The sequence below is a fragment of the Ursus americanus genome, chromosome 21 (genome assembly GCF_024610735.1).
Source record: "Ursus americanus isolate L20-20 chromosome 21, mUrsAme1.1.p, whole genome shotgun sequence".
NCBI classification, from domain to species: Eukaryota; Metazoa; Chordata; class Mammalia; order Carnivora; family Ursidae; genus Ursus; species Ursus americanus.
The window spans coordinates 50,596,180-50,620,522 of record NC_142147.1 but is presented as its reverse complement, the minus strand read 5'-3'; the positions used below and the strand labels follow the sequence as shown (position 1 = coordinate 50,620,522).

The following is a 24,343-nucleotide window of genomic DNA, read 5'->3' as shown; positions in this document are numbered from 1 at the left end:
TTTGCTTGTCCCTCTTCCTCTGACCCTCCCACCGTGTGTATGTGCGCACGCCCTCTCTCTCAAATAAATAAATAAATAAATAAATAAATCTTTAAAAATTTCTGTATAGAGTAATACATTAATGAAACCACCCATATAAGAAAAGAGAGTATTGTCCACCCAGAAGCTTTATTCACACCTCCTCCTAATCATATGAGATTCATTGCACAGTAGTGGGTTATTCTTTTCACTGCTGTGTAATTTTCCAGTGATGAATATGCCACAATTTTACCATTTCACTTGATGGGCATTGGGTTGTTCCTGCCTCCTGGCAATTATGAGTACTGTTGCTATGAATTATTTTATTTAGATTTTCTTTAATCAGTTTCAGTAATGTTTCATAGTTTTCTGTTTAGAGACCTAGCAAATCTTTTGTTAGGTTTATTTCTAGGTATTTTATTTTTTTATGCTACTTTCCATCATTTTTTTAAAATTTCTTTTGAATTTTTTTGTTCTAAATGCTTAGGGATATAATTGATTTTTGATTTTTATATGCAACGAGGGGTAGCAATATACCACCCAAAACATACCACTATGGTATAAGGATCAATGTGAGAAGACAATGGAGAAGAAGCAGATACAAGAAAAGCTCTCTGCTCTCCTCCTATTTGTCTGAAGGCTGGGCATAAATCTGTAGAGGTGTTTCCCCTCCTCTCTGTACCTGGAAGGACGACAGTTAACTGGAGACAGCTGTAGACTCTTCGCAACTCAGACACAGCACTGAAGGAATCTATACGGTAAACTTTATTAACTAGCCCTTATACTCCATTGGTTCCCCCCATATATTTGCTTTCCTACAGTTTGCAGTCCTAGAAACTCAAAGCCATTTTCTTTTGTCTTATCACTTCTCTGAAAATGTACTGTAATTTTCAAAAGCTTCTGTATAAGCCCCAATTATTTTTTTAAAAAGATTTTATTTATTTAAGAGAGAGAGAGCACACACATGTACACACAGGGGGGAGGGGTAGAGAGAGAGGGAGAAGCAGGTTCCATGCTGAGCAGGGAGCCCCACAAAGACACTTAATCCCAGGATCCTGGGATCATGACCTGAGCCAAAGGCAAATGCTTTCCATCTTTCTGTGCCGTTATATTTAAGGTGAAGCTCTTGTAACAGTATATAGTTGTTTCTTGTGTGTGTGTGTGTGTGTGTGTGTGTGTGTGTGTGAACTGCTAATCTTTGACTTTACAACTTTCTTTTTTTTTTTTTTAAAGATTTTATTTATCTGACAGAGATAGAGACAGCCAGCGAGAGAGGGAACACAAGCAGGGGGAGTGGGAGAGGAAGAAGCAGGCTCATAGCGGAAGAGCCTGATGTGGGGCTCGATCCCATAACGCCGGGATCACGCCCTGAGCCGAAGGCAGACGCTTAACCGCTGTGCCACCCAGGCGCCCCTGACTTTACAACTTTCATTGAAGTATAATATCTATCTAGAAAAGTCCATGGATCATAAGTGACAAGCTTGATGAATTTTTAGAAATTCAACATATCTGTATTATCAGAACCCAGATCGAGAAAAAGCACACTGCTGGAATCCAAGAATCTCCTCGTGGCTTTTTCCAGTCTCTGCTCTCCAAGGGTAACCCTTACCCTAATTTTTTTTCTTTCTCTCTCTCCCTCCCTTCCTCCCTCTCTCTTTCTCACTTTGCCTTTTCCTTTTCTTTTTGGTTCATTTACTTATTTAAGTAATCTCCACACCCAACGTGGGACTCGAGCTCATGACCCTGAGACCAGAGTCGCATGCTTCACTGACTGAACCAAGCAGGTGCGCCCCCCCCAATTTTTAAAAGCATAGATTACTTTTGCTTGTCTTCATGCTCTATATAAAGAGAACCATATATGTATACACTTTTTGGTCTTGCTCTTTTGCTCAATATATTTTTAAGAAGATTTGAGAGAGAGTGAGAGCATGAGTGAGGGAAGGGGCAGAGGGAGGGGGGAGGCTCTTAAGCAGACTCCTGGTGAGCAGGGAGCCCCACATGGGGCTCGACCTCACTACCCCAAGATCATGACTTGAACCAAAACCAAGAGTCTGATGCTCAACCAACCGAGCCACCCAGGTGCCCCTTTTACTCAATATTTTGTAAGTTTCAGCCATACTGTTATATTAAGTGGTAGATCTGCAAGTTTTTGCCCTTTATTTGGAGTATTTAGTTATGGTTACTTAATATAAATCTTGATATATTGAAAAATCTCAAACACATACAAAGTGAGCAGGGGGAAAAGTATTTATAACATAGAATTTATTAGCTAAATAAATATTTATTGAACCCCAAGCACTGGGAATTAAGCCATGAACAAGACAAAACCCATCTTCATGGGTCTTAGTGAAGAGAAGGTATCGAAAGGGCAATCGAGTTCTGATATTCTGCATGGAGACCATACTGATGCTTTTTGGGATCAAAAACATAATTTTCAGGGGCTCCCGGCTGGCTCAGTCAGTAGATGCAACTCTTGAGCTTGGGGCTGTGAGTTCAAGCCCCACATTGGGTAAAGAGATTAAAATATTTACCAAAAAAACCCCAAAACCTAAATTTTCTTTTTCTTTTTCTTTTTCTTTTTCTTTTTTTTAAAGATTTTGTCAGAGAGAGCGCACGCACAAGCAGGGGAGCGGCAGTCAGAGGGAGAAACAGGCTCCCCTCTGAGCAAGGAGCTCGATGAGGGACTCAATCCCAGGACCCTGGGATCATGACCTGAGCTGTAGGTAGACGCTTAACCGACTAAGCCACTCAGGCTTCCCAAAACCTAAATTTTCAAAAGAAAGTTCACTTTTATTTATACCCATGCATTTCTAGGTTCTTGAGTGTATTGGGTCGGTCTGTGGGGTGATCTGACCCTGAGCCTGGGCTTCAAGGGAGAAAGCTCATGTTATGTCTGTATCCTCCACAGGACTCAGCACCAAGATGACCCTGATGTGCCTTCTAGATGAGGGAGAGGTCTTGAGGGAGGGTTCTCGGAAGGAATAGGAGACATGCTGGGCATGGGGGCACAGTGGACAGGGCACCCAAGACAGGGTCTGTGAACTTCCAGCTTTGGCTGAGGCATCAGGCTGGCTGGCAGAGATGGTGTGTTAGGTGTTGGGCACGGAGGGACAGACAGAGGGACAAAGGAAGAGACAAACAGCAAGTCAAAGATGGAGTCAGCTTGTAAGCCAAGAGTCAAGGAATGAAAAGATAAAGGTGAGAGTGTGCAGGGACGCCTGGGTGGCTCAGTTGGTTAAGCGTCTGCCTTTGCCTCAGGTCATGATCCCAGGGTCCTGGAATCGAGTCCCGCATCGGGCTCCTGCAGGAGCCTGCCTCTCCCCGGCTTGTGCTTTCTGACAAATAAAAGTCTTAAGAAAAAAAAAAAAAAAGGCGGATTCTTCCTGCAGCCTCCAGATAAAAACCCAGCAGGTCAACCCCTTGATTTTGAGCTTGTGAGACCCTGTGCAGAGGACCAGCTGAGGCATCCTGGATTTCTGACCTTTAGATCTGCGGGCGAATACATATGCGTTCTCAGTTGGTTTGTGGTCACTTGTTGGGGCAGGGATAGGAAACAAATACAGAGGTTGGAGTGAAGACATTGGGAACAGGACAGACAGGGCTGGAGGTGACAAGATCAGAGACTGAGGAGATGGGCAGGGCTGGAGGTGACAAGAGTTGCTCAATGAGCAGACAGATATCTGAGTGAGAAAACAGCCTGGAGACCTTGGCAAGAGCCGGTGGCATAGCCAGATGTCACTCTTAAGGCTAGGGTTGGGGGGACTTGCCATGACCCAGTCGGCTGAGGCCTGGGGACAGATCCTGAAAGGAGAAAGTGCTGCTAGATGTAAGAACTTTATTTCTATATGGTGCTTGGGGTGGGATCTGGTGAGTCGGGGGGTACATGCAGGCTTTCCCCAGTCCCCACCCCTATAGCTGCTGGGAGGGCCTGAGGATGTACAGGAAGTGGGTTTTCCGGGCAGGCAGCTTGGCGTGGGAGGAGCCCTGGGCCCCCTCTTCGAGGCTGTCCTCGTGGGTCCCCTCGCGGAGCCCATCCCGGATGGCCTGCAGGCGGTGTCGCTTCTCGCTGAGCCAGTGGCCACCCTCCTGAACATCCTGGTGGGACCTCCGCCTTGGCAGCTTCATGATCCAGAAGGCCACTCGGGGATGGGGTTCTGGGTGAAAGCTGTCGATGGCTTTTGGGACAGGCACCAAGGCCTCCTTCTCCTCTATCTTGGGTACCTGGAGAGGAGGGACAAGGAGACATCTCAAATTCGAAATGACAACCCCAGGATGCTAAGTCCTCACTGGCATATTCAGCCCATTTTGCCACCTATAGGGCACTTTGGGAGTTTAAAGCTCATTTTGTGGTTTACAAAGCACTGGGTTTACAAGTGCTTTAGAATTAAAAATACTGAGGTTTATAGAATGCTCTGGGATTGAAAGCACATTTCCGAGGTTTCAAAAACATTTTAGGATTAAACGTACTCTAAGGTTTAGAAAGCAATTGGAAATGTACAAATCACTTTGGGATTAAAAGCTCCAGCCTTTACTAAAGCATGACCACAAATGCAACGTGTGATCCTTGACTGAATCCTGGATCAAAAACCAAATCAGCTCTTGTGGACAGCTTTTGGTCCCTCTTTGGGACATTGGAGTATGGACTGAATGTCTGTTCGGTCCTTGCTACTCAAAGTGTGGGCTGTGGACCAGCAGTATCAGCAAGATTTGGGAGCTTGTTAGACATACAAATTAGCAAATTAGACGTCCAGACCTACTGAATCAGAGTCTGCATTTTTCCGAGAAGTCCTGTGGGAGATTGTTATGGGCTGAATTGTGTCTCCACGCCCCCACCCCCATTCGTATGGTGAAGTCCTAATTCCCAGTATCTCAGAATATGATCTTATTTGGAAACAGGGTCATTGCAGATTTCATAAGTTAAGACGAGGTCATTAGGGTGGGCCCTAATCTAACACGACTGGTATCCTTATGCAAAGGGGGAAATTTGGACACAGAGGTGCACACAGAGAGAAGGCAATGAAAGACGAAGGCAGAGGTGCAGGTGGGGGAAATGCTTCTGCATTTCAAGGAATGCCAAAGATTTTCTGCAGACCACCACAAGCTAGGGGAGAGGCTTGGAACGGATTCTTCCTCATGGCTTCAGAAAGAACCTGGTGACAGCTTGACCTTGAATGCCTAGCCTCCAGAACTGGGAACGAGCATTTCTGTTGTTTCAGCCACCCAATCTGTGCTACTTTGTTACATTCAGCCCTAGCAAACTAATACAGAGATAATAGTGTGATTTTCAATGTTCAATTTCTTGGGTGTAAAAATGGTACTGTAGTCATGAGGGAGAATGCGTTATTCTTTGGAGATACGCACTGAAGGCTTTGAGGGTGGCGTGTCATGATGTCAATAATTTACTGTCACATAGTTCAAAAATGAAAAAGTAAAAATAAAGTAAATGTGATAAAGTGTTCACAAGTCTAGGCCAGAGGTTCTCAACGGAAGTCTGGAGACATTTTTGGTTGTAACAACTGGCGGGGGAGGGGGTGTGACTTCCATCTGGTGGGTAGAGGTGGCGCTGCTTATAAGCATCCTACAGGGCACAGGACAGCCCCTGCAACCAAAGATTGATGAGCCGTTAAATGCCATTGGTGCCAAGGTCAAGAAACCTTGCTCTATGGAAAAGGGAATACAGGTTTACTGTATTATATATTTTTTTCAACTCTTCTGTAGAGTCGAAAATTTAAAAATAAAAACCTGGGGGTGTGTGGAAGACCCATATGGGTTTGCCAAGTGCTTGGGGTTCTTAAAACATTTTAGGATAAGAAAATAAGCACTTTGTGGTTAGAATCACCCTCAGAGGTTTACAAAGGGGAGCTACGCAAAGCATTTGGGGTTCATAAGGCACTTTGGAACGAAAGGTCACATTTTGAAGTTTATGAGAGAGATCTGCCTAGCCCTTTGGGATAATTTAAAAAATACTTGGAGGTTTGCAGAGTACTTTGAGATAAAAACACACTTTGGGGTTTACAAGGGTGAAGATTACCCAGCACTTGGAATTAAAAGCACTTCTTGGTTTACAAAACTCTCTGGGGTTTACTAAGTGAGTGGCCATATATACTCTGAGGTTGTAAACCTCATTTCTGAGAGCTGGTTGGTCCCTTTGACAGATGATAAAACTGAGGCCGAGTGAGAGGAAGTGCTGAACAGTTGGAGTGGGAGTGTCAACTCATCTTCTAAACTACAGAAAGTGTTTGGGCTTGGACATTTTGTCAGGGGCATGTCCTAACCTTCCAGTCACCCTCCAAACTCCCCTCTCCTGGCTCAATGGATGCCACCACCTGCTCGGAGATCAGCACCTCTCCTGTTTTGTTGTCTGTCACCTGTGAGGACAGAAGGTGAGAGTGAGAGCAAAACCGCTTCCTTCCTCTGCCCTCCTCCCCACTGATACTGCAGCATGAGGGATCATGGGGGAGACTCCAAGAGGGACTTTCCGGCACAGGCACCTTGTCAATCTGGAGGTGGCTAGAGAGTGTGTTGTTCCCCAGCCGGTGCTCCTGGTTCTCTTCTTGGTGGTAGTTCCTGGGGAGGCCCCGGAAGTCCATGGGGGCAGAGAAGAAGCTGTCCATGCCCCGCAGCAAGTCATCCTGGGGCCAGAGGAGGGACCATTGATCTGCTGGACCTCAAGACTCTCCAGTAAATCTGCAGCCCTACCAGGATGTCCTTGAGGCCTTGCCGCACGTACCACCCAGCCCCTTCTCTCTCTGTCCTCTGACCTTTAGGGCCTAACCAGGTCACCTTCTGTCCCATTCCCCATCTGTCCTGGCTCTATTCTGTCCCATTAACTTCCTATTTCTGCTCCCCCCTCCCCACCCCCAACCTACTGTCTCTATGGCCCCATCCTCTTCTCCTTCTGAGTCTCTCTCTCCATCCAGTCCTTGTCTCTCTGTACCAACTCTCTCTCTGCTTGATTTCCTCCCTTTCTTCCTCCCTCTCGTCCTCTCTCTCTCTCTCTCAGTCTGGCTGTCACTCTCTATTGATCTCTCTCCGTCCCTTTGACTCCTTCTCTTCCCGTCTGTCCTTCTGCCTGGCCGCAACCCGTCTTCATTTCTGTCTCTCCGAACCCCTTCCATCCCTCAGTCCCCATCTGCCCCTGTCCCTCTCCTCTTTACCTTTTCTTACCCCCAACCCTTGTCATTGCTCACTTTCAGGAAAAGCCGGGTGAAGCCTTGGATTAGGCTCTGGAGGCCTAGAAAACCTGAGGAGCTCTCCTGGGCGTCAGCATCACGGATTGGGGCTGCAGCGGAGCGGGGCACCAGGGCAGAGGGGACGAGCAGCAGCAGGACCAGAGGTTGCCACATTGCGGGGCGGGCCGGGAGGCTGTGGCAACGGTAGGGGTCAGAGTCCCCGCCCCTAAGTGGTCACGCTCCCACCCAAGACAAGCACCCCTTTCCCATCCTGGCCCGGGCAAGTCCTCACACCCCGTCCACTGCCCCTCCTCCGTCCTTCTGCCCCCACCCAATCCACCCCGTCAGGCCCCGCCCCTTTTCCCAGGCCCCGCTCCTCAGGGCGCTGCCCCACAAACGGATCTCATTCCTCTCCTTCGCCCACATTCATTCCCAGATCTCATTCCTCACCTTCTCCCACGCCCCGCCCCTTCTCCTGGGCTCCGCCTTATGCTAGGCCACAGCCCGGTCACCGTACTCTCAGACTCTGACCGTCCGTCCACGGACTGTTAAATCCAAACAGTTCTGGTCTCGAGCCCAGGAGGGATACCTGGAGCGTTAGATGAGCTCCGCGAGCCTTAGCCTCGCCCCTATTATCTGACCACGCCCCCTTCTGCTGACCTCACCCACGAGCGGGTCCCGCTATTGGGTGGTCACGCCCTTAAGGGCAGAGCCACATCCCTATCCGTTAACCACACCCCCATGGTCAGACCATGCCCCTGCCGGTTGACCTCGGCCCTGAAGACCCAGTGTGGCCCGTATTCTCGGATCTCGGCCCTCGCGCCCCACTCCAGTCGCAGAAGACCACGCTCCTTGACTTAGAGCCGTGCCCCCACACCTGGGCCACTCCTCTGTGCCCCAGATCTCGCCGCCAGCCCCCTCAGTTCCATTCTTAGGCTCCCGGTGCCCAAGTCCGAACATTCTGGTTCATCCACTCCTTAGTTTTGTATTTATCTCTGAGTTTCTCCATGTCCTTTCTCGTCTTCTCCGGGATTTGAAATGATTGCTGCATTCAACAGAGTGTAACGTAGAGACGCTTAACTGGAGACCTCTTCGGCTCCACTAAAAAGCCCCACCCTCTCTGGAAATCTAAATCCGGACCTATGTTCCACCTTCCAAAGGAGCCCGGAATCCAGACTCCCTTCTCCTTAGGGCCCCAGAGTCCGGGCCCCAGGCCCTTCTATTTCCCTGAGTTTGAACATCCAACACTTCATCTTTAAGGGACCCAGGAGTCCGGGCCCTAGCTCCTCTCCGCTCGGGCACCGAGGCTTTCTCCCGGTCTTGGGAGAGCTGCCACCTCCAGTCCACTGGCGCGTGTGTTTACAAACGTCTGCTGTCCCGTGGAGCTCCAGTAAACTCCCAGTCCTCTCGCCTGCCTCTTAACTCTGGCGAAGTCACAGGAAACCTCGTTGTCTTAGAAATCAATCAAAAACCCATCCTCATACCTCGATCCTCAAAAATATACTTGAGGCCGAACAGAAAAGGTTTTGTGTTTTTATCACTCCCACATCCCCAACATACAAACACACTAAAAGATAGCCAAAAGTCCAGGCCCCCAGACCCCAACTCCTTCAGACCCAGGTTTCTTGGCCTCCATCAACCTCCTCCCTGGGACCTAGGAGTCGGGATCTCCATCTCTCTCCTCTCCCAGGGATGCAAGCAGCTGAATCCTGAAGTTCCTACCAGGCCCAAGCTAGACTTCACCTTTGCCAAAGCAAAAATCCTCCTTCAGACTGTCACCGTCGGATCCCCCTTCCCTGTGTCCGGCGCCCGGGCCCGCCCCCCCCCTCCGGTCCCTCCCACTTTTCCCAAACAAAGCTCCCGGGCAACTTTCTCCCTCGCAGCGCCCCGCCCGCCCGCGGCTCCCCAGCCCCAGGCCGGGAGGTAGGAAGGCGCCGGCGGGAGTCGGGGATCCAGCTTTGGGGTGTGTGAGTTGGGGTGGGAAGCTACGCGTTATGAGTTGAGGTGTTTGTGGGATCGTCTCTGAATTGTTTGCCGCCCTCTTTTTGCCCGGGGGCCCGAGTTTGCGCTTGTGACCGAGTCTTAGTGAGGTGTTGGAACTTTCGCCGGAGTTGGGGTGTCTGTTGATGGGTCTGAGTTTGGGACTGTGCGCTCGGGAGTGGGTGAGGGCTGGGGACTTTGGCGGCTGTGTCCGGGGAGTGTGAGTGTATGCGGCGGTGTGGTTTTGAAGTGAGAAAGGACCCCTGTGCGTGTTTCTGGCCGAATTGGTTTCTGTGCCATTTGTGGACGCCTGGTCCTCCTAATGGAGAAAGGAGGCCTCCGGGGTGGCATAGGGCGGGCTACAGTGCTTTCTGGATCTTCAGTCTTGCCTCTTAGGAAGTTTGGGGCCTGGGGCGGGAAATTACTGGGGACCTTTCTTACCCGGCTCCTCCGTCCCTTTGTCTGGCCACATGGGGGAGAGCTGGGCTGGGATTTTGGCCTACGGGGGTCCTGAACGCCTCAGCGCCACCGGGCTCGGCCTGGGGTCTTTGTCTGTCTCGGCCTGGGCTCCAGGGTCCGAGGGAGGAGGGGGATGGGAGCCTGGACTCTGGGGTCCTGGGAAAGCTGTGGAAGACGTGGAGCCGCCTGGGAGGCGGGATCTGACTGTATTGGAAAAAGTTTTCCCCTGTTCCTGGCCTCCGGAAAGTCACTGGGAACTTGAGTTGGATCCGAGCCCACGGCACAGGGGGAGGGGAGGGAAGGGGCGGGGCCGAAGGCCAGAGGGGAGGTGCCCTTGCCGGCCAGCCCCTCCCCAGATGGGGGTTGTGGGAAACTGGGGGAGGGGACGCCTGGGCCCTTTGTTCTGGCTCTCCTGATGGCAGGGCTCCCCTGCCCCCCAGTTTGTGGTTCTGTGGGTCTTTCCTGGTCAGGGCTTGAGTTTCTGCCCTGAGTCTCTGTCCCTCCTCTCTCTGGGTCTCTGTCCCTTTCTCTCTGGGTCTCTGTCCCCGTCTTTCTCTGGTCTCTATGCCTCCCCTCTCTGGGTGTCTGTCCCCCCACACTGGATCTCTGTTTCCTCCTCTCTGGAAGTCTGACTTATGATCTCTGGGTATCTGTTCCTCTCTCTCTGGACGCTCCCCTCACTCAGTCTTACTAGGGCCGGGGCCCCTCCTCCTCCTTTTCTAGCAGCTGCTGTTCACATCTCGCACCTGTTCTTGGGGTGGGACTGAGAAGATCTCATCCACAACCCCCTTCCCTGCAACTAGTCCCCGACTCCTGTCTTTTTTAAGCCAGTAATCCATACCCAAAGGTTTGGCTCTCATGCGCCGTGGGCATTACTCTGGGGTCTTCAAGACTTCACCACAACCCAGGCTCCCCTGGAAACACAGAGGGCACTCTCACCCTCAGCTGCCCCAGAAATCCAGCCCCATTCTGCAGGACTTAAGGAGTCCCAGCCCCCAGCCTCCTGCTTCCCGCAGACCCAGAAATCCAGGCCCCCCTGCCATCTCCTCCCTCAGACCCAGCAATCTGAACTCCCAGTCCTCACTGCCCTGAAGTCTGTCTGTGGGGGGAGCGGGGGAGGGGTGGGAAACCTTGCTGAGCTCTGTGTTCCTCTAGGCCCAGATGGGGGAACCCCGGGCTGGGGCCCCCCTGGATGATGGCAGTGGCTGGACAGGAAGTGAGGAAGGAAGTGAGGAGGGCACCGGCGGCAGCGAGGGGGCTGGGGGAGATGGGGGTCCGGACGCAGAAGGTGTGTGGAGTCCAGACATCGAACAGAGCTTCCAGGAGGCCCTGGCCATCTACCCGCCATGCGGCCGGCGGAAAATCATCCTGTCTGATGAAGGCAAGATGTACGGTGAGTCCGCCCCTCTCTTTTGCCCTGGCCCCCACTGATTAAGACTCAGGTAAGAGCTGGCGTCGCTATGTGCACAGATGAGAAAACTGAGGCCCAGAAGGGTTAAGTGGTTTGCCTAAGGTCACAGAAGTGGTGGAGCTGGGATTTGAACCCAGGCAGTCCGGCTCCAAAGCCTGCAGTGGTAATCCCTCTCCCACAGAGCTGAGATGATTTGCAGCCCGGCTTGCTTGCAGACCTCTGGCAACCGTTGCTTCTCTTGTCTTCCCTGGTGTCCTGTGGGGGGGGAAGTGCCGTGAAGGTCTAACTCTGTCCCGTCTTTGACTCTTCAGGTCGGAATGAACTGATTGCCCGCTACATCAAGCTGAGAACAGGGAAGACCCGAACTCGCAAACAGGTCTCAGGACTGACTTGTGGGCCTCTCTCTGGGGCAGGCTTCTCTTGAGGGGGAGGGGGTGGCGCATCCTAGGATGGGGCAGGTTCAGGTTTAAGGAGGATGTCGTTCATGTGCTTTCGTCTGTCTTGTTGGCACCTCTGTAAGTATGCTTCACTGTATCTGATTCGGTCTGGATCTCTTACCAGTTGTGTTAGAACCAGAGAGTAAGGTAGAGAGACCCAAAGATCCAAAGAGAGAAAATGAGGAAGGGAAAGGAGGCCCGGATTTGCTGGGTCTGGGGAGGATCAGTAGCATAAGTGAGAAGAGACGAGCCTCTGTGGGCACATCTGTGTTAGCGTGTGCCTGCTCTGTGCGTTCATCGTCTTTCACGTTCCGGGAGCCCTGGGGGCCACCTGGAGGGTGGGAAGGGAGAGGGGATTCAAGGGCAAGTGGCTGTGGCTTGAATCTGCTTCTCTGTCACTCCCCCCAGGTCTCTAGTCACATCCAAGTTCTGGCTCGAAGGAAATCAAGGGAAATCCAGTCCAAGCTCAAGGTAGGGACTGAGGCAGACACCCAGAGAGAGGGGGCAGAGACCCTGAGAGTGGGGGACAGAAGATCAGAGAGTGGGACACAGAGACCCAGAGAGAGGGAGACCGAGACCCAGAGGAGAGGTCAATAGAAATGCAGAGAAAGGGGGACAGAGAGGCCCAGAGTGGGTCACAGAGAACCAGTGTTGGGGACAGAGGTTTAGCTCAGAACAGCAAAAAGGAGAGGGAGATGTAGACAGAATGAGGAAGTAGAGATCCAAAGTGGGGGCCCATCAAGCGGGGTGGATAGAGGTTCTGGGTGGGGAAGAGATTCGTAGAGAGAGGGGGACAGAGATTTAGCTCAGAACAGCAAAAAGGGTAGGGTGTTGGGCCTCTCCTCTGGCTATTGCTGTCTTCCCCCTCCCTCTCCTCTCCTCTCCTCTCCTCTCCTCTCCTCTCCTCTCCTCTCCTCTCCTGGTGTCCTCCCTTTCCCCTCCTGTGCTATGAGGACCTCCTCTTCATCTCTTTCTGGTTCATCTTCCCACTTTTAGTCCCTACGTGGTCTGCCTGTCATTTCCGTGTCCTGAAATCTTCATTTTGTTTGGAAATTTTCACATCCTTTTTCTTCTGCTGCTGGATTTCCAGTTCCCTCTTGGCCCAAGACCCTCATTCTCTTCTTCTCTGGGTGTGGGGTCTTTTCTGCCTCTTCCTTTGAATTGGGGGACCATCACTTCCTGTTCCTTTTTTTTTTTTTTTTTTGTACCCAGAAGCCTCCCTCTGCTTTCTTTCCAGGTCTAAAAAACCTTCAGTTCTGGTCTTTTCTGGACCTCATGGTCCCACCTCTGTCCTGTCTGGACTAGGAAATGTTCACTGCCTATTCCCTCTGGGTCTGAAATTCTCACTTCCTGTTGCCTGTATATCCGGAAACCTTCACTTCCAGCTCTTTTGGACCTAGAAACCCTTATAGTATATACTGTCTTTTATTCTGGGTATAGGAACCCCTTTATCCATCTAGGCCCGGGCCCCTCTACTTCCTGTTCCATAGTCATCCTTGCTCCTTCTTCCTCCCATTTTTCAGCTCAGGGTGGTGAAACTGTAGGGGTTAGGAGGGCAGGAGAGTGAGAATCCAGGCCTCGCTTCCTAAGTCATGTTTTCTTTCCTCCTTTGGCACCCTCCCCCACCCTCACGGGCAGGCCTTGAATGTGGTAAGTCCCCCTGCCCATCCTCCCACCTGCTGCTTTACCCCAGACATTCCTGAGGGGGGCAGGAGGGGCAGGGGGCTGTAGGAAGAAGGATTTGTGCCCTCCCCCAATCCTTTGCCTGGATTCCCCAGCTCTGCATCTCCCCATGCTTGCCCTCCCTGGTGTTAACCCACCCCTTCTGTGTCGACTGGGATTCACCATTAACATGGACTTCAACTTCTCCTCCAGGACCAGGTTTCCAAGGACAAGGCTTTCCAGACCATGGCCACCATGTCCTCAGCCCAGCTCATCTCAGCACCTTCCCTGCAGGCCAAACTGGGCCCTGCTGGTCCTCAGGTGGCTTAGGGATTCTGGGGCTCAGAACTGGAGGGGGGGCTGTGGTTTTGATGGGGCACTGACTGACTGAGCCCCCCTCATTTCTCTCTTTTTCAGGCTTCTGAGCTTTTCCAGTTTTGGTCAGGGGGCTCTGGCCCCCCCTGGAATGTTCCAGAGTGAGTACTTTCTGTTTTGGCTCAGCATTCCCCCCAGTCCCTCTACATAGACCTTTCTTCTGCAGCCAGCTATATGGATTTGAGTCCCAGAGAGGAGGCTGGGGCAAGGGTCTGGAGAGGAGGACGAGGCCTGACCTGGGATACTGAGGCAGGGCGGTGTGGAGAGTCCAGAGGAGGGGCCTCATGGGCTGAGAAGGAGTGGGGAGGCAAGGACAGTGACTGGGGTTGGCGGCAGTCTGGAGATGGGTGTCCTGGGGGAGGAACAGGTTTGGGGAAGAAAGGAGATCAGTGTGGGGTTGCATGAATGTGCAGGGCCGGGAAGATGTCCATGGGGATAACGGCATCCCAGTGAGATTGGCTGGGCCCCAGAGGCTCATGGGAAGGCATGTTCTGTAGAGGTGTTCTTGGGCCTGAGGGGAGAGCAGTTGTCTTCTGTCAGAGTCAAAAGGAAGAAAATGGGTCCCCAAGGTACATGGGAATGTCTGTTTCAACGCTGAGAGAGCCCCAGAGGCTCATGGGAAGGCATGTTCTGTAGAGGTGTTCTTGGGCCTGAGGGGAGAGCAGTTGTCTTCTGTCAGAGTCAAAAGGAAGAAGATGGGTCCCCAAGGTACATGGGAATGTCTGTTTCAACGCTGAGAGAGCCTTGAGGGTGACATAGTGTGTTTGTTGCCTAGAAGAATAAAATAGGCCCCAGAGGCTTGTGGGAAGGGCAGTTTTCAGCCCAGAGAGGAGCCAGTGGATCCAGGCTGGTTATTGGTAGGGCAGTGTGGCTGCAGGACTGTGAGGAGTGGTGTTGAGGGTGTTGCCAGTGTGCAAGTGAAGTGACATACTGTGGGATCCAGGCTCCAGGGAGAGAAGAAATGTCCCTGGTGAGGTGCTGGGACCCAGGAAAGGGTCAGAACAAGTCCTCTGGGCAGAAGGCACTGCAGGTTTGCAGGGAGGGGGCAGAGCTGGAAGGAGGGGTGGGTCGGCAAGCACTGCCCTGGGCGCTGGGGTCCCACCTTTAGGAGAACTGATAGTCCAATGGAGGGGACGGATGTTAGTTAAATCATCACCTGCTTAAACACAGAATTGAAGAGTATGTGGGTGGTATGAAGAACTGCAGTAGGTTCCGGGCTGAGGGGGAGAGTTCTGGGGGTTTCTAGGAGGAGGTAACATTGAAGGCAGAGTAGGACTTGGCCAGGTGAAGAATGGGGGTTGGGAATCTTTTAGGCAGTGAAAACAGCATGTGCCAAGGCCCTGAGGAAGGAAAATTTGATGAGTTCCAGGAAATGAGAGAAGGTATTCAGCCACTGGCCAGTCAGTTGAATGTTTATTAAGCACCTATTAAGTGCCTGGTACTCTGCTTAGGTTGGGACACAATCTGAGACAAGTTAGATAAGATCCCTAGCTTCATGGAGCTTCCATATTTGCAGCAGGGAGGAGACCAACAATAAACATGTAAACAAGTAAGCCTTCGCAGGAAAGGACAAAATGTGGGAAATAAAACAAGGTGTATATGCCCTATTTAGGCAAGAAAGGGTTCAAGAAAGGCCTCTCTGAGGAGGTGGCATTTGGCCAGTAGCCCTGATGACAAGAGATGAAGTCAGTGGGTAGGGTACTGGATTTTAGGTTTCAGAATTGGGATGTGGGGGGTCTGAAGGTCCCTGGAATTTGTGTCTTTCTGATTCTGGTCTTTTGACACCTTTTTAAAAAAATTTTTTTAATTTTTAATGTGTATTTTTTTAAAGATTTTATTTTATTTATTTATTTTTAAATATTTTATTTTGTTTTATCTTATTTTTACTTATTTATTTATTTGAAAGGGAGAGAGAGAGAGAGAATCTCAGGCAGATTCCCCGCTGAGCAGGGAGCCCCACGGAGGGCTCCATCCTACGACCCACGAAATCACGACCTGAGCCGAAATCAAGAGTCAGACCCTTAACTGACTGAGCCACCCAGGCGCCCCTTGAGATTTTATTTTATTTTTAAAGATTTTATTTATTTACTTGACAGAGAGACAGAGAGAGAGCACAAGCAGGGGGAGCAGCAGGCAGAGGGAGAAGGAGAAGCAGGTTCCCCGCAGAGCAAAGAGCCCAATATGGGGCTGGATCCAGGACTCTGGGATGGTGACCTGAGCTCAAGGCAGATGCGTAACCAACTGAGCCACCCAGAGCCCCAAGATTTTATTTTTAAGTAATCTCTACACCGTCCATAGGGCTTGAACCCACAGCCAAGAGATCCAGAGTCTCATGCTCTATGGAGTATGAGCCTGCCAGGCACCCCTGGTCTTTTGACTCTTGACCTCTTCCTGACCTCTGACCCCAATTCTGGGGTGCTGTTTCCCCACCCCGAACTTTGGACCCATGTCCCATCTCCTGAACCTTGGTCATTTTCTCCTACCCTCCTGACCCTTCATCCTCCTCTTTGTCCACACTCCCTGTTCTTTGTGTTTTTCCCCACCTCCTGAGATCCTGTTTCTTTTCTCTTTCCGCCATTTTGTGCGAGGCACCAAAATATCGTCAACAAGACCACACACTTCGTAGTTCGGACTGGCGTGGATTTGAGTCCAGGCTCCACTGTGCCCCAGCTCTGTGACTGTGTGTGCCTCAGTTTCCTCCTATGCAAAATGAGAAGGGCAGTAATTGTACCTAACCTCCTAGGCTGTGAGGATTCAGTGAACTTTTGCACGTTATGTGCTAGCAAAGGGTCTGGCTTGTGGTGGCCCCTGGTAAACCTTAGCTGGTACAGTTATCTTTCTACCTTGCTGACCCCCAGCTTCCTTTCTCCCTCAGTGTGAAGCCATTCTCACAGACACCGTTCTCCTTGTCACTGACCCCCCCATCTACTGACCTCCCAGGTAAGAGTCTGCTCTGTACCTTCCTTGTCTCCCCTCTCTCCTCAACCTCAGCTTCTTTTTCTTCACCTTCTGCTGATCAGGACACACATTTCTACAGAGGTCCAGATCTGAGACAAGGCTTGTAGGGGGAATGGAAAGATGAGTGATAGAATTTGTAGTGGTTAAGACCATGGCCTCTGAATTCAGACACACTGGGTTTGTGTTCTGTCACGTGCTAGCCTAAAGGACACTGGGAAGGTGTATGAGTCGAGATTCTTTCAGATGCAAGTGACAGAAACTCAAATCAAGCTCAATGACAAAAAAAAAAAAAAAGGAATTTATTGGTTTAGGTAACCGATATTTCAGGAGTGGCCGGATGGCTTCAGGCACGGCTGGATCCAGGGGCTCAAATTGTAGTGTCAGATTTGCTTGGTTCTGCTTTCCCCTGTGGTATATGGTGGCTTCATTCCCAGGCAGGCTCTGCCCACCTGGCAGCAAAGACGGCTTCCAGAAGTTCATGCTGATGTAGTCCTAAGAACTCACACTGGCTGAAAGAGAACTCTCAGGTTCCACAGACTCATCAATTTGCAATGCTTTTGGCTGCAAGTAACAGAATGCCCCAATTAATAGTGCCTTAAATAATAAAGGCTTTAATGATTTCACAAAACAAAAAGTCTGGAGGTGGGGTGCTCTTATGCTGGCTCAGCAGCTCAGCAATATTGGGACTGACATTTCTATAGGTCCTTTGGCCTCTTTCTTATCGTCCCAAGATGGCTGTTGTGATTCCAGGCATCATGTCTCAAGCAGGACTTGGCCAGGGCCAGAAGCTTTCTCCTTCCAAAGTTCTGTCTTTTTCATTCAGGAAGAAACTCCTCAGAAGCCCCTCAGCAGATTTCCCCTTACGTCTCATTGGCTAGGACTGTGTCACATGGCCATCTCTAGTTGCAAGGGAGGCTGGGAAAGTGAGTATTTAGCTTTTTCAGCTTCTAAGCGGAGGCAGGCAAGAGAGAAGAGTGCTTGATGTATTTAATACATGTTAGCGGTTTTTATTCTTTTTTTCCTCTCTCTCTAGGGTACGAGCCCCCCCAAGCCCTGTCACCCCCTGCCCTGCCCCCACCTGCCCCATCACCCCCAGCCTGGCAGGCTCGGGCCCTGGGCACTGCCCGGTTGCAGCTGGTGGAGTTCTCGGCCTTTGTGGAACCGCCTGATGCAGTTGATTCTGTGAGTGCAATTTTAGAATAGTCACTGGCAGGGGACGGGGGAGGGGGGTTGGAATGCAGAGGGTGATAGGAAGGGAAAGGATTAAGCAGTGGTTCTCAGACTTAGCCTGTATCAGAATAACATGGAGGGCTTGTTGAAACATAGATTGCTGGGCCCCACCTTCCAAATTCTGATTCAATAGGTCTGGCGTGGGGCTTGTGAATTTGCATTTCTAACATTCTCCCAGGCGATGTTGATGCTGCTGGCCTGGGGACCACACTTTGAGAACTGCTAGCATGGAGGAACTGGGTGGTCGTGGGGTCACGGTTGGGAAGGTCAGAGAAACTCGCCAGGTCATTGCTTGTTCGTTCAGCAAACATTTTTGAGGGCCTACTGTGTGCCAGGCTTTGTGGTGGAGACTGGGAACCTAGAAAAGCAGATCTTGTTTCTAGACTTGAGCTTTTCCCGGGCTAGGATGGAGACAGATGCCGTATTAGTCGCGGTGAGCTGACTGTTAGCAGAAATAACCTTAACCTTCGGGGAATAAACATAACACAAATTTCTCACTCATGTAACATTTCTGTGTAGGTGTTGAGTTAGGAGCCTTCCACACAGTGATTCTGGGAGTTCAGGCTCCTTCCATTTTGTGGTTCTGACGTTTTCTAGGGCTTCATAATCTGCTGCTGGATTCCCTGCATCTGGCCAGCAGATGGTGGAAGGGAGAGACTCAAGAATTGTGCAGGAGTTTTTATGGGTCTAGCTTGGAAGTGGCAACTATCAGGGTCTGCTCACATCCCGTTGGCCAGAATTTAGTCATGTGGACACACGTCACTGCAAAGGAGTCTGGGAAGTGTAGTTTAGTTGTGTGAAAAGGAATGGGGGGTAGTTTGTGAACACCTACCAGTCTCTGTCAAAGCCACATAAACACCAATTGCTGCATATGGTGGGCCTATAAAACCCAAGTTGAAACCCTCTCATCTCACTGGGAGCAAAGGTAAAGTCCTCTCAGTTGCCCACAAGGCTCTGCATGATCTGACCCCCATTCCCGCTCTGTCCTCACGTCCTGCCCTGATACCCTTGCCCACTCTGCTCTGGTCACACTGGCCTCCATGCTCTTTCTCAAACACACCAGGCCCACTCCTGCCTCAGGGCCTTTGCATCTGCTGTTCTTGCCACCTGGAATATGTTTTCCCCAGATACCACCACTGTCTCTCTCCATTCATTCAGGCCTTCGCTTATCTTCTCGGATTGGCTTTCCCAGATAGCTTTATGGAAAATGCCAGCTGCCATCACGCTCAACCGCTGTACTATTCTTTATTGGGAAATTGTTTCATAGCATTTATCACTCTGAAATTTATATTATCCATGGTTTGCTTTTTAAACTTTTCTGTCTTTGGCAGTAGACTCCAGGAGAACTCTGTGAGGCCAGGGACTTTGTCTTGTAGCCCTAAGACCCAGAATAGTGCCTGCACACAGTAGGTCTCTCAATAGATATCTATTGAATAATGAGTATGTGCTGCGATAGGGGAAGCTCAAGTTTTGTGGGTGTAGAGAGGAGTCATTCTTTTTTTTTTTTTTTTTTTTTAAGATTTATTTATTTGTCAGAGAGAGAGAGACAGCACAAGCAGGGGTGTGCGCAGAGGGAGAAGCGGGCTCCTCGTTGAGCAAGAAGCCTAATGCAGAACTCGATCCCAGGACCCTGGGATCATGACCTGAGCTGAAGGCAGACACTTAACCAACTGAGCCACTCAGGCGTCCCAGAGGAGTCATTCTGCCTGGGAAGTTAGTGAAGGCTTCCCTGAAATGACAACATTTGAGTTGGGCTTTGAGGGTTATATAGGAGTTTGCCATGTGCAGAACTTTATGTTCCAGGTACAGAGATGAAAACGGCATGAAGTTTTCAGGGAAACAAATAGTCAAATAAGGTGTGGGAGCTGGTGAGGCTAGAGATAGGTAGGCAGGTGCCAGTTCAGGAGGAGCTGGCATTGCCAAGAGGAGGGATCTAGACTTTCTCCTGAGGGTGACGGGGAGCTATAGAAGAGGGAGGGAGGATTTGTAATGACAGAGAAGGTGGGAAGGTATGAGGATTTCAGAATATGGACAAAAAGTGCTAAGAATGGGGACACATAGGGAGACTTGATGTGGGCTGTGTGGATTCCATCCATCCATCCATCCATCTATCCATCCATTGATTGAACATTTGGGAGCACCGATTCAGTATAGGGCCAGGTTGGGGGGCGGTGGGCTTTGTCCTGGGTGCTTTAGGGAGCCACAGAAGGATTGTGAGCAGGGGAGGTCCACGGTCAGCTCTGGGGGTCTGTGAGGGATGACCTCAAGAGTAGAGATTGGAGGCTGGGAGGCCAGGGAGGAGGCTGGGGAGAGGGGGGAGAGGACGGGGCTGTGGGAATGGAGAACCAGGGACAGGACTTAGGGAACGAGGTGCTGTGGGGCAGAAGGGAATGGCGACGGTGCTTGGGAGTCAGGCCCAGTGTCTGGGTGGACAGTGAAATGGCTAGTGGGAGCTGAGGTCAGCGAGAGCCTGGGGTCCAGCCCATCTCCCACTCCTCACCCACGGCCCACCCTTCTCAGTACCAGAGGCACCTGTTCGTACACATCAGCCAGCACTGCCCCAGCCCTGGAGCGCCCCCCCTTGAGAGTGTGGACGTCCGGCAGATCTATGACAAATTCCCTGAGAAAAAGGGCGGCCTGCGGGAGTTGTATGATCGTGGGCCCCCTCATGCCTTCTTCCTGGTCAAGTTCTGGGTGAGTTCTGCCACCAAAACAAAGTGCCCACAAGTCACATGGAATCCCATCTAAGTCCTCTGGCTCTAAGGGAGGTAAGCTCAGAGTGTCAGCCCCCTCTCTAACAAGGAACGGCCAGCAGTTTTCCCCCCGGGGCGGGATGGATAGGACTCGGACCTCCCCAGATCCCACTAGACTTTGCCACAACCAGTTGCGTGACTGATGTGGCCTTGGGGATTGGCTTGCAACATTTCAGACTTCCCTGCACCCCATCCGACCACATGAAGCCTTGTTGCTAAGGAATGGCTCCCGTCCCTGAGCAAATAGAGGCATGGAGTTTGGTCTCTGAAGAGAGCACAGTGCCACTGGGCTCTGTTGCTAGAGAACGTCTGGCCTTGAGAAAGTGACTAAAGGACCTGGGAGGGGCTTTGTGAAAACATTTATTTATTTAACAATCATTTATTGAGCACTTACTGTATACAGGCCCTATGCCAAGTGCTATGTATATAATTGTGAATAAGACGGTCTATCTTGGGTCTTTCTTAGGCCCATTTGGTTTGGTGTCCATTACAATGGCTGGCACTGTAGGGGTCCAATAAATGTTATGAATGTCTAGGGGGTGTTAACGCTTGTTAACCAGAGCTGTGGCATGATCTAGTGTCTAAGAAGGAAGCCAGCTGAGGCCTGGAAGTTTACTGGTTCTGCTGGGCCCATAGCAACCATGGTTATAAAGAGTTCTAGTGTGTGGAGACCCAAGATGGCTCTGCGGATGTGTCGCCGAGATCTTAGGCATTGTTGAGACTGAAGATAGGCCTCACCAGGTCTGACTGGAGAACGAACCCTAGAAAGCCCAGCCTCTGAAGGGATGCAGGGGTGTGGCTGGAAGGCTGGGAATGGCCATTGCCAGGGTGATGCATGGAGTCAGGCCTCTGAGGAGAGGACTAAACCATCTCAGAGAGTGACCTGGTCGAGTTAGCAGTGAAGTTAGGAAGAGGGACAGGTAGGCTTCCCGAAAGGTGGCCAAGGGGCTCAGGCCACAGGTGTGATGAGGTCTTAGGCTTTGTTAGGTCCCACTTGGCCTAGTGGACTGTATGTCCACTTGACCACTGGGGTCTTAGAGGAGCCTGACCTCCAAGAATTGGCTGAAAGGGCTGGGGAGAATGTTCTAGAGAGGAGTCAGGCTTCCCCAGGCCCCTCCAAGCCCCTTTGCTAGGGAGCAGCCACTTGCCTTAGCAACTAGGGTCATGAAGGGCTCGCTGGGGCGGGGTGTCTCTAGTTGCTAGGGAATAACTGCCTCCTTAGTAACCAGGGTCTTGGAAGGGGCTTTTACTGGAGAGAGAGGGTCAGGACCATTTTTAGGGAGCCAGCCTCTCCAGTACTGATAGAAGGATGGGTGTTTTCCAGAAACAGGCCCGTGGAGATGTGGGGCTTTGAATGTGGAGGAGGAGAGGTGGGCCACTGCAGGGCTATGGGGGGAAGCCAGGCCATGGGGCAGAGCTCCCACTTAAGATGCGTCCCCGCCATGTATAACGAACCTACCTGTGCCTCCCCATCCCCCAGGCGGACCTGAACTGGGGCCCGAGTGGCGAGGAGGTAGGGACCGGTGGCAGCAGCGGTGGCTTCTATGGAGTGAGCAGCCAGTACGAGAGCCTGGAGCACATGACCCTCACCTGTTCCTCCAAGGTCTGCTCCTTTGGCAAGCAGGTGGTGGAGAAGGTGGAGGTGAGGCTGGAGGGGTGGAGCTCTGGGCAGGTGAGCACCCAGCCACCTGCCACTTTGGGCGTGCAGACTAAAGGGACCAAAGCCACAACAGCTCCTGCACTTGGGTGTCTGTGTGGTGGGGTGGGGAGCGTCCTATCCTCTTTGGGGGTTTCATTAATGCATGGACTTAGAGCTGATACTGCGTGCCCAAGGCACGGGTAGGGGTTATTTTGAGGGTTGAGAGGTAATGTGTGGTACAGAGATTTTTAGTCACTAAGATTCAAAAAGTTCTTATGTCTATGGAGGAATCTGCAGGGCAAGGAGGTTCAGGGGTCACACTTAGGGATTGCTCTTGAACTCAGAGGTCATATAGAGTTTGGAGACCTAGTGGAGGGGGTCTTTAGAGGGTGTGAGGGTATCTGAGGGCCTGGGGGTCAGAGCAGTTCAGAGGTCTTGGAGGGTTCAGAGCACAGTTTTGAGAGGCTGGAGGGGTTGCTGGTTTTCAGGCTCAGGGATCCCAAGTTGGACACCCATGGGTCCAGGTCCCATCTCTGCTCACCACGGATGGGGCGATGGGGGAAGGACGGCAGTGGGGAGTGGGCGTGGCATTGGAGAGGCACAGAGTGCCTGGGGCGACCCTTGTGTCTCTCGGTCACTGTCCTCCCCGCTCTGCGCCCCCATCCTGGTTCAGACGGAGCGTGCCCAGCTGGAGGACGGGAGGTTTGTGTACCGCCTGCTGCGCTCACCCATGTGTGAGTACCTGGTGAATTTCTTGCACAAACTGCGACAGCTGCCCGAGCGCTATATGATGAACAGCGTCCTGGAGAACTTCACCATCCTCCAGGTGAGGCACTGGGGCTGAGTCGAGCAGGGCAGCCGATATGGTGGGGAGTGCCCACAACGGCCCCTCAGCCCGGGGACCTTTCGCCTGGGGAACTGACACAGGGGGAGCCCACAGTTGAGCCTTTGCTTAGGGGACCCCTTTACCCAGAGAACGGATGTGGTGGGAACTCCACAGCACTCTCATTTAGGGGGATCCCCCCTCACTGGGGAAACTGTGATCCCCCTCACTGGGGATCCTCAGTTTAAGGGACCGCCTTCATAGAGAACCTAACCTTAGCCCAGGGAACATGATATGGTGGGATCCCCTTTAACTTTGGTCAACTTCAAAGATTTTATTTATTTGAGAGAGAGAGAGAGAGAGAATCTGAAGTAGATTCCACATTGAGCACGGAGCACAATGTGGGCTCAGTCTCAGGACTGTGAGATCATGACCTGAGCTGAAACTAAGTGTTGGACACTTAATTGACTGAGCCACCCAGGTGCCCCCTACTTTGGTTAACTTTGATACGCCATCTGATGTGAGGCCCCTCACTGCCAATGCTCAAATGGGGAACGGGACCTGTCAGGCATCCCCTCTATATAGGGAATGTGATATGGTGGGGACCTCTTTCCTAGGTATCATCTCATGATACCTCAGGAAGGGCACAGTGTTCCCTGCTCTCCCTTTTTTTGCATAAACCCTTTCTCTTGGCCTCCTTGGCAGGTGGTGACAAACAGAGACACCCAGGAGCTGCTGCTCTGTACCGCCTACGTCTTTGAGGTCTCCACCAGTGAGCGGGGGGCCCAGCACCACATTTACCGCCTGGTCAGGGACTGAAAGGGGACCCCAAAAGTGGCTCACCCCCCCTGGAATATCCTCCTCCCAGGAAGGACCTCCAGCTTTCTTCATGCTCGTTTGGGGAGGGGCTGCTCCGTGTTAGAGGGGACCTTAAAAGCTGGGTGGTGAGTTGAAAAGATGGATCCTGATATTGGGGCCTCACAGTGGTGTCTGAAAGGACAGATCACTCCAGAGCATCAGGGACTGGGGACAGAAGTGAGACAGCCCCGAGGTACAGCACTGGTTTCTCAGTCTTTAACAGGTGCTCTCCCCCAGCTTGGTTCTGGATGTTTTGAATGGCCTTAGAAAGTATGTTGGTTTGTCCCTCTGTTTTTCAGCACCCCCCCCCTTTCCCAGTCTGCCTCTCTTTACCACCCCAACCCTGTGACCTTGAGATCAAATATTGAAGGTTAACCCTTTGTGCAGGAGCAGAGCCAGATGGGCCCTGGAAATATTTTTTTTAATATAACAAGAGATATTTATAAGTGGGTATTAGGGTCGTGACTTTTTCTCAGCTGGGCAAGCTGTGGGGTGAGGCTTTTAAAATCTCATCCTCTCTTCTCAATAAGACGTGGGCTCTATACTGTGTTGCCTCCCCTCACCCGCA

The 24,343-nt window shown here is 51.4% G+C and overlaps 2 protein-coding genes across 5 annotated transcripts; one reads left to right on the top strand and one right to left on the bottom strand.

Annotated features, from left to right (window-relative positions):
• Window positions 1–3,836: 3,836 nt before the first annotated feature.
• Window positions 3,837–7,810, bottom strand: DKKL1 (dickkopf like acrosomal protein 1). The gene is made up of 5 exons (XM_045772237.2): window positions 7,641–7,810; window positions 7,209–7,383; window positions 6,510–6,650; window positions 6,294–6,386; window positions 3,837–4,239 (listed from the first exon to the last, which is right to left on the bottom strand). The coding sequence occupies exons 2-5, from the start codon at window positions 7,362–7,364 to the stop codon at window positions 3,928–3,930; spliced, it is 702 nt and encodes a 233-aa protein (XP_045628193.1). The 5' UTR covers window positions 7,365–7,383; window positions 7,641–7,810; the 3' UTR covers window positions 3,837–3,927.
• A 1,214-nt stretch (window positions 7,811–9,024) lies between these two features.
• Window positions 9,025–24,226, top strand: TEAD2 (TEA domain transcription factor 2). 4 transcript variants are annotated; one of them, XM_045772233.2, is made up of 13 exons: window positions 9,025–9,113; window positions 10,785–11,022; window positions 11,352–11,416; window positions 11,886–11,948; window positions 13,116–13,127; window positions 13,353–13,460; window positions 13,557–13,615; window positions 16,390–16,454; window positions 17,506–17,654; window positions 20,223–20,396; window positions 21,936–22,058; window positions 22,768–22,920; window positions 23,623–24,226. In XM_045772233.2, exons 2-13 carry the CDS (start codon window positions 10,791–10,793, stop codon window positions 23,734–23,736), a joined length of 1,317 nt encoding a protein of 438 aa, XP_045628189.1. In that variant the 5' UTR covers window positions 9,025–9,113; window positions 10,785–10,790; the 3' UTR covers window positions 23,737–24,226. The 4 variants fall into 4 exon arrangements, with proteins under 4 accessions (XP_045628189.1, XP_045628187.1, XP_087727102.1 ...); XM_045772231.2 differs by having other exon boundaries at window positions 9,026–9,113; window positions 21,936–22,097; XM_045772232.2 differs by having other exon boundaries at window positions 9,075–9,153; window positions 21,936–22,097.
• The last annotated feature ends 117 nt before the right edge of the window (window positions 24,227–24,343 follow it).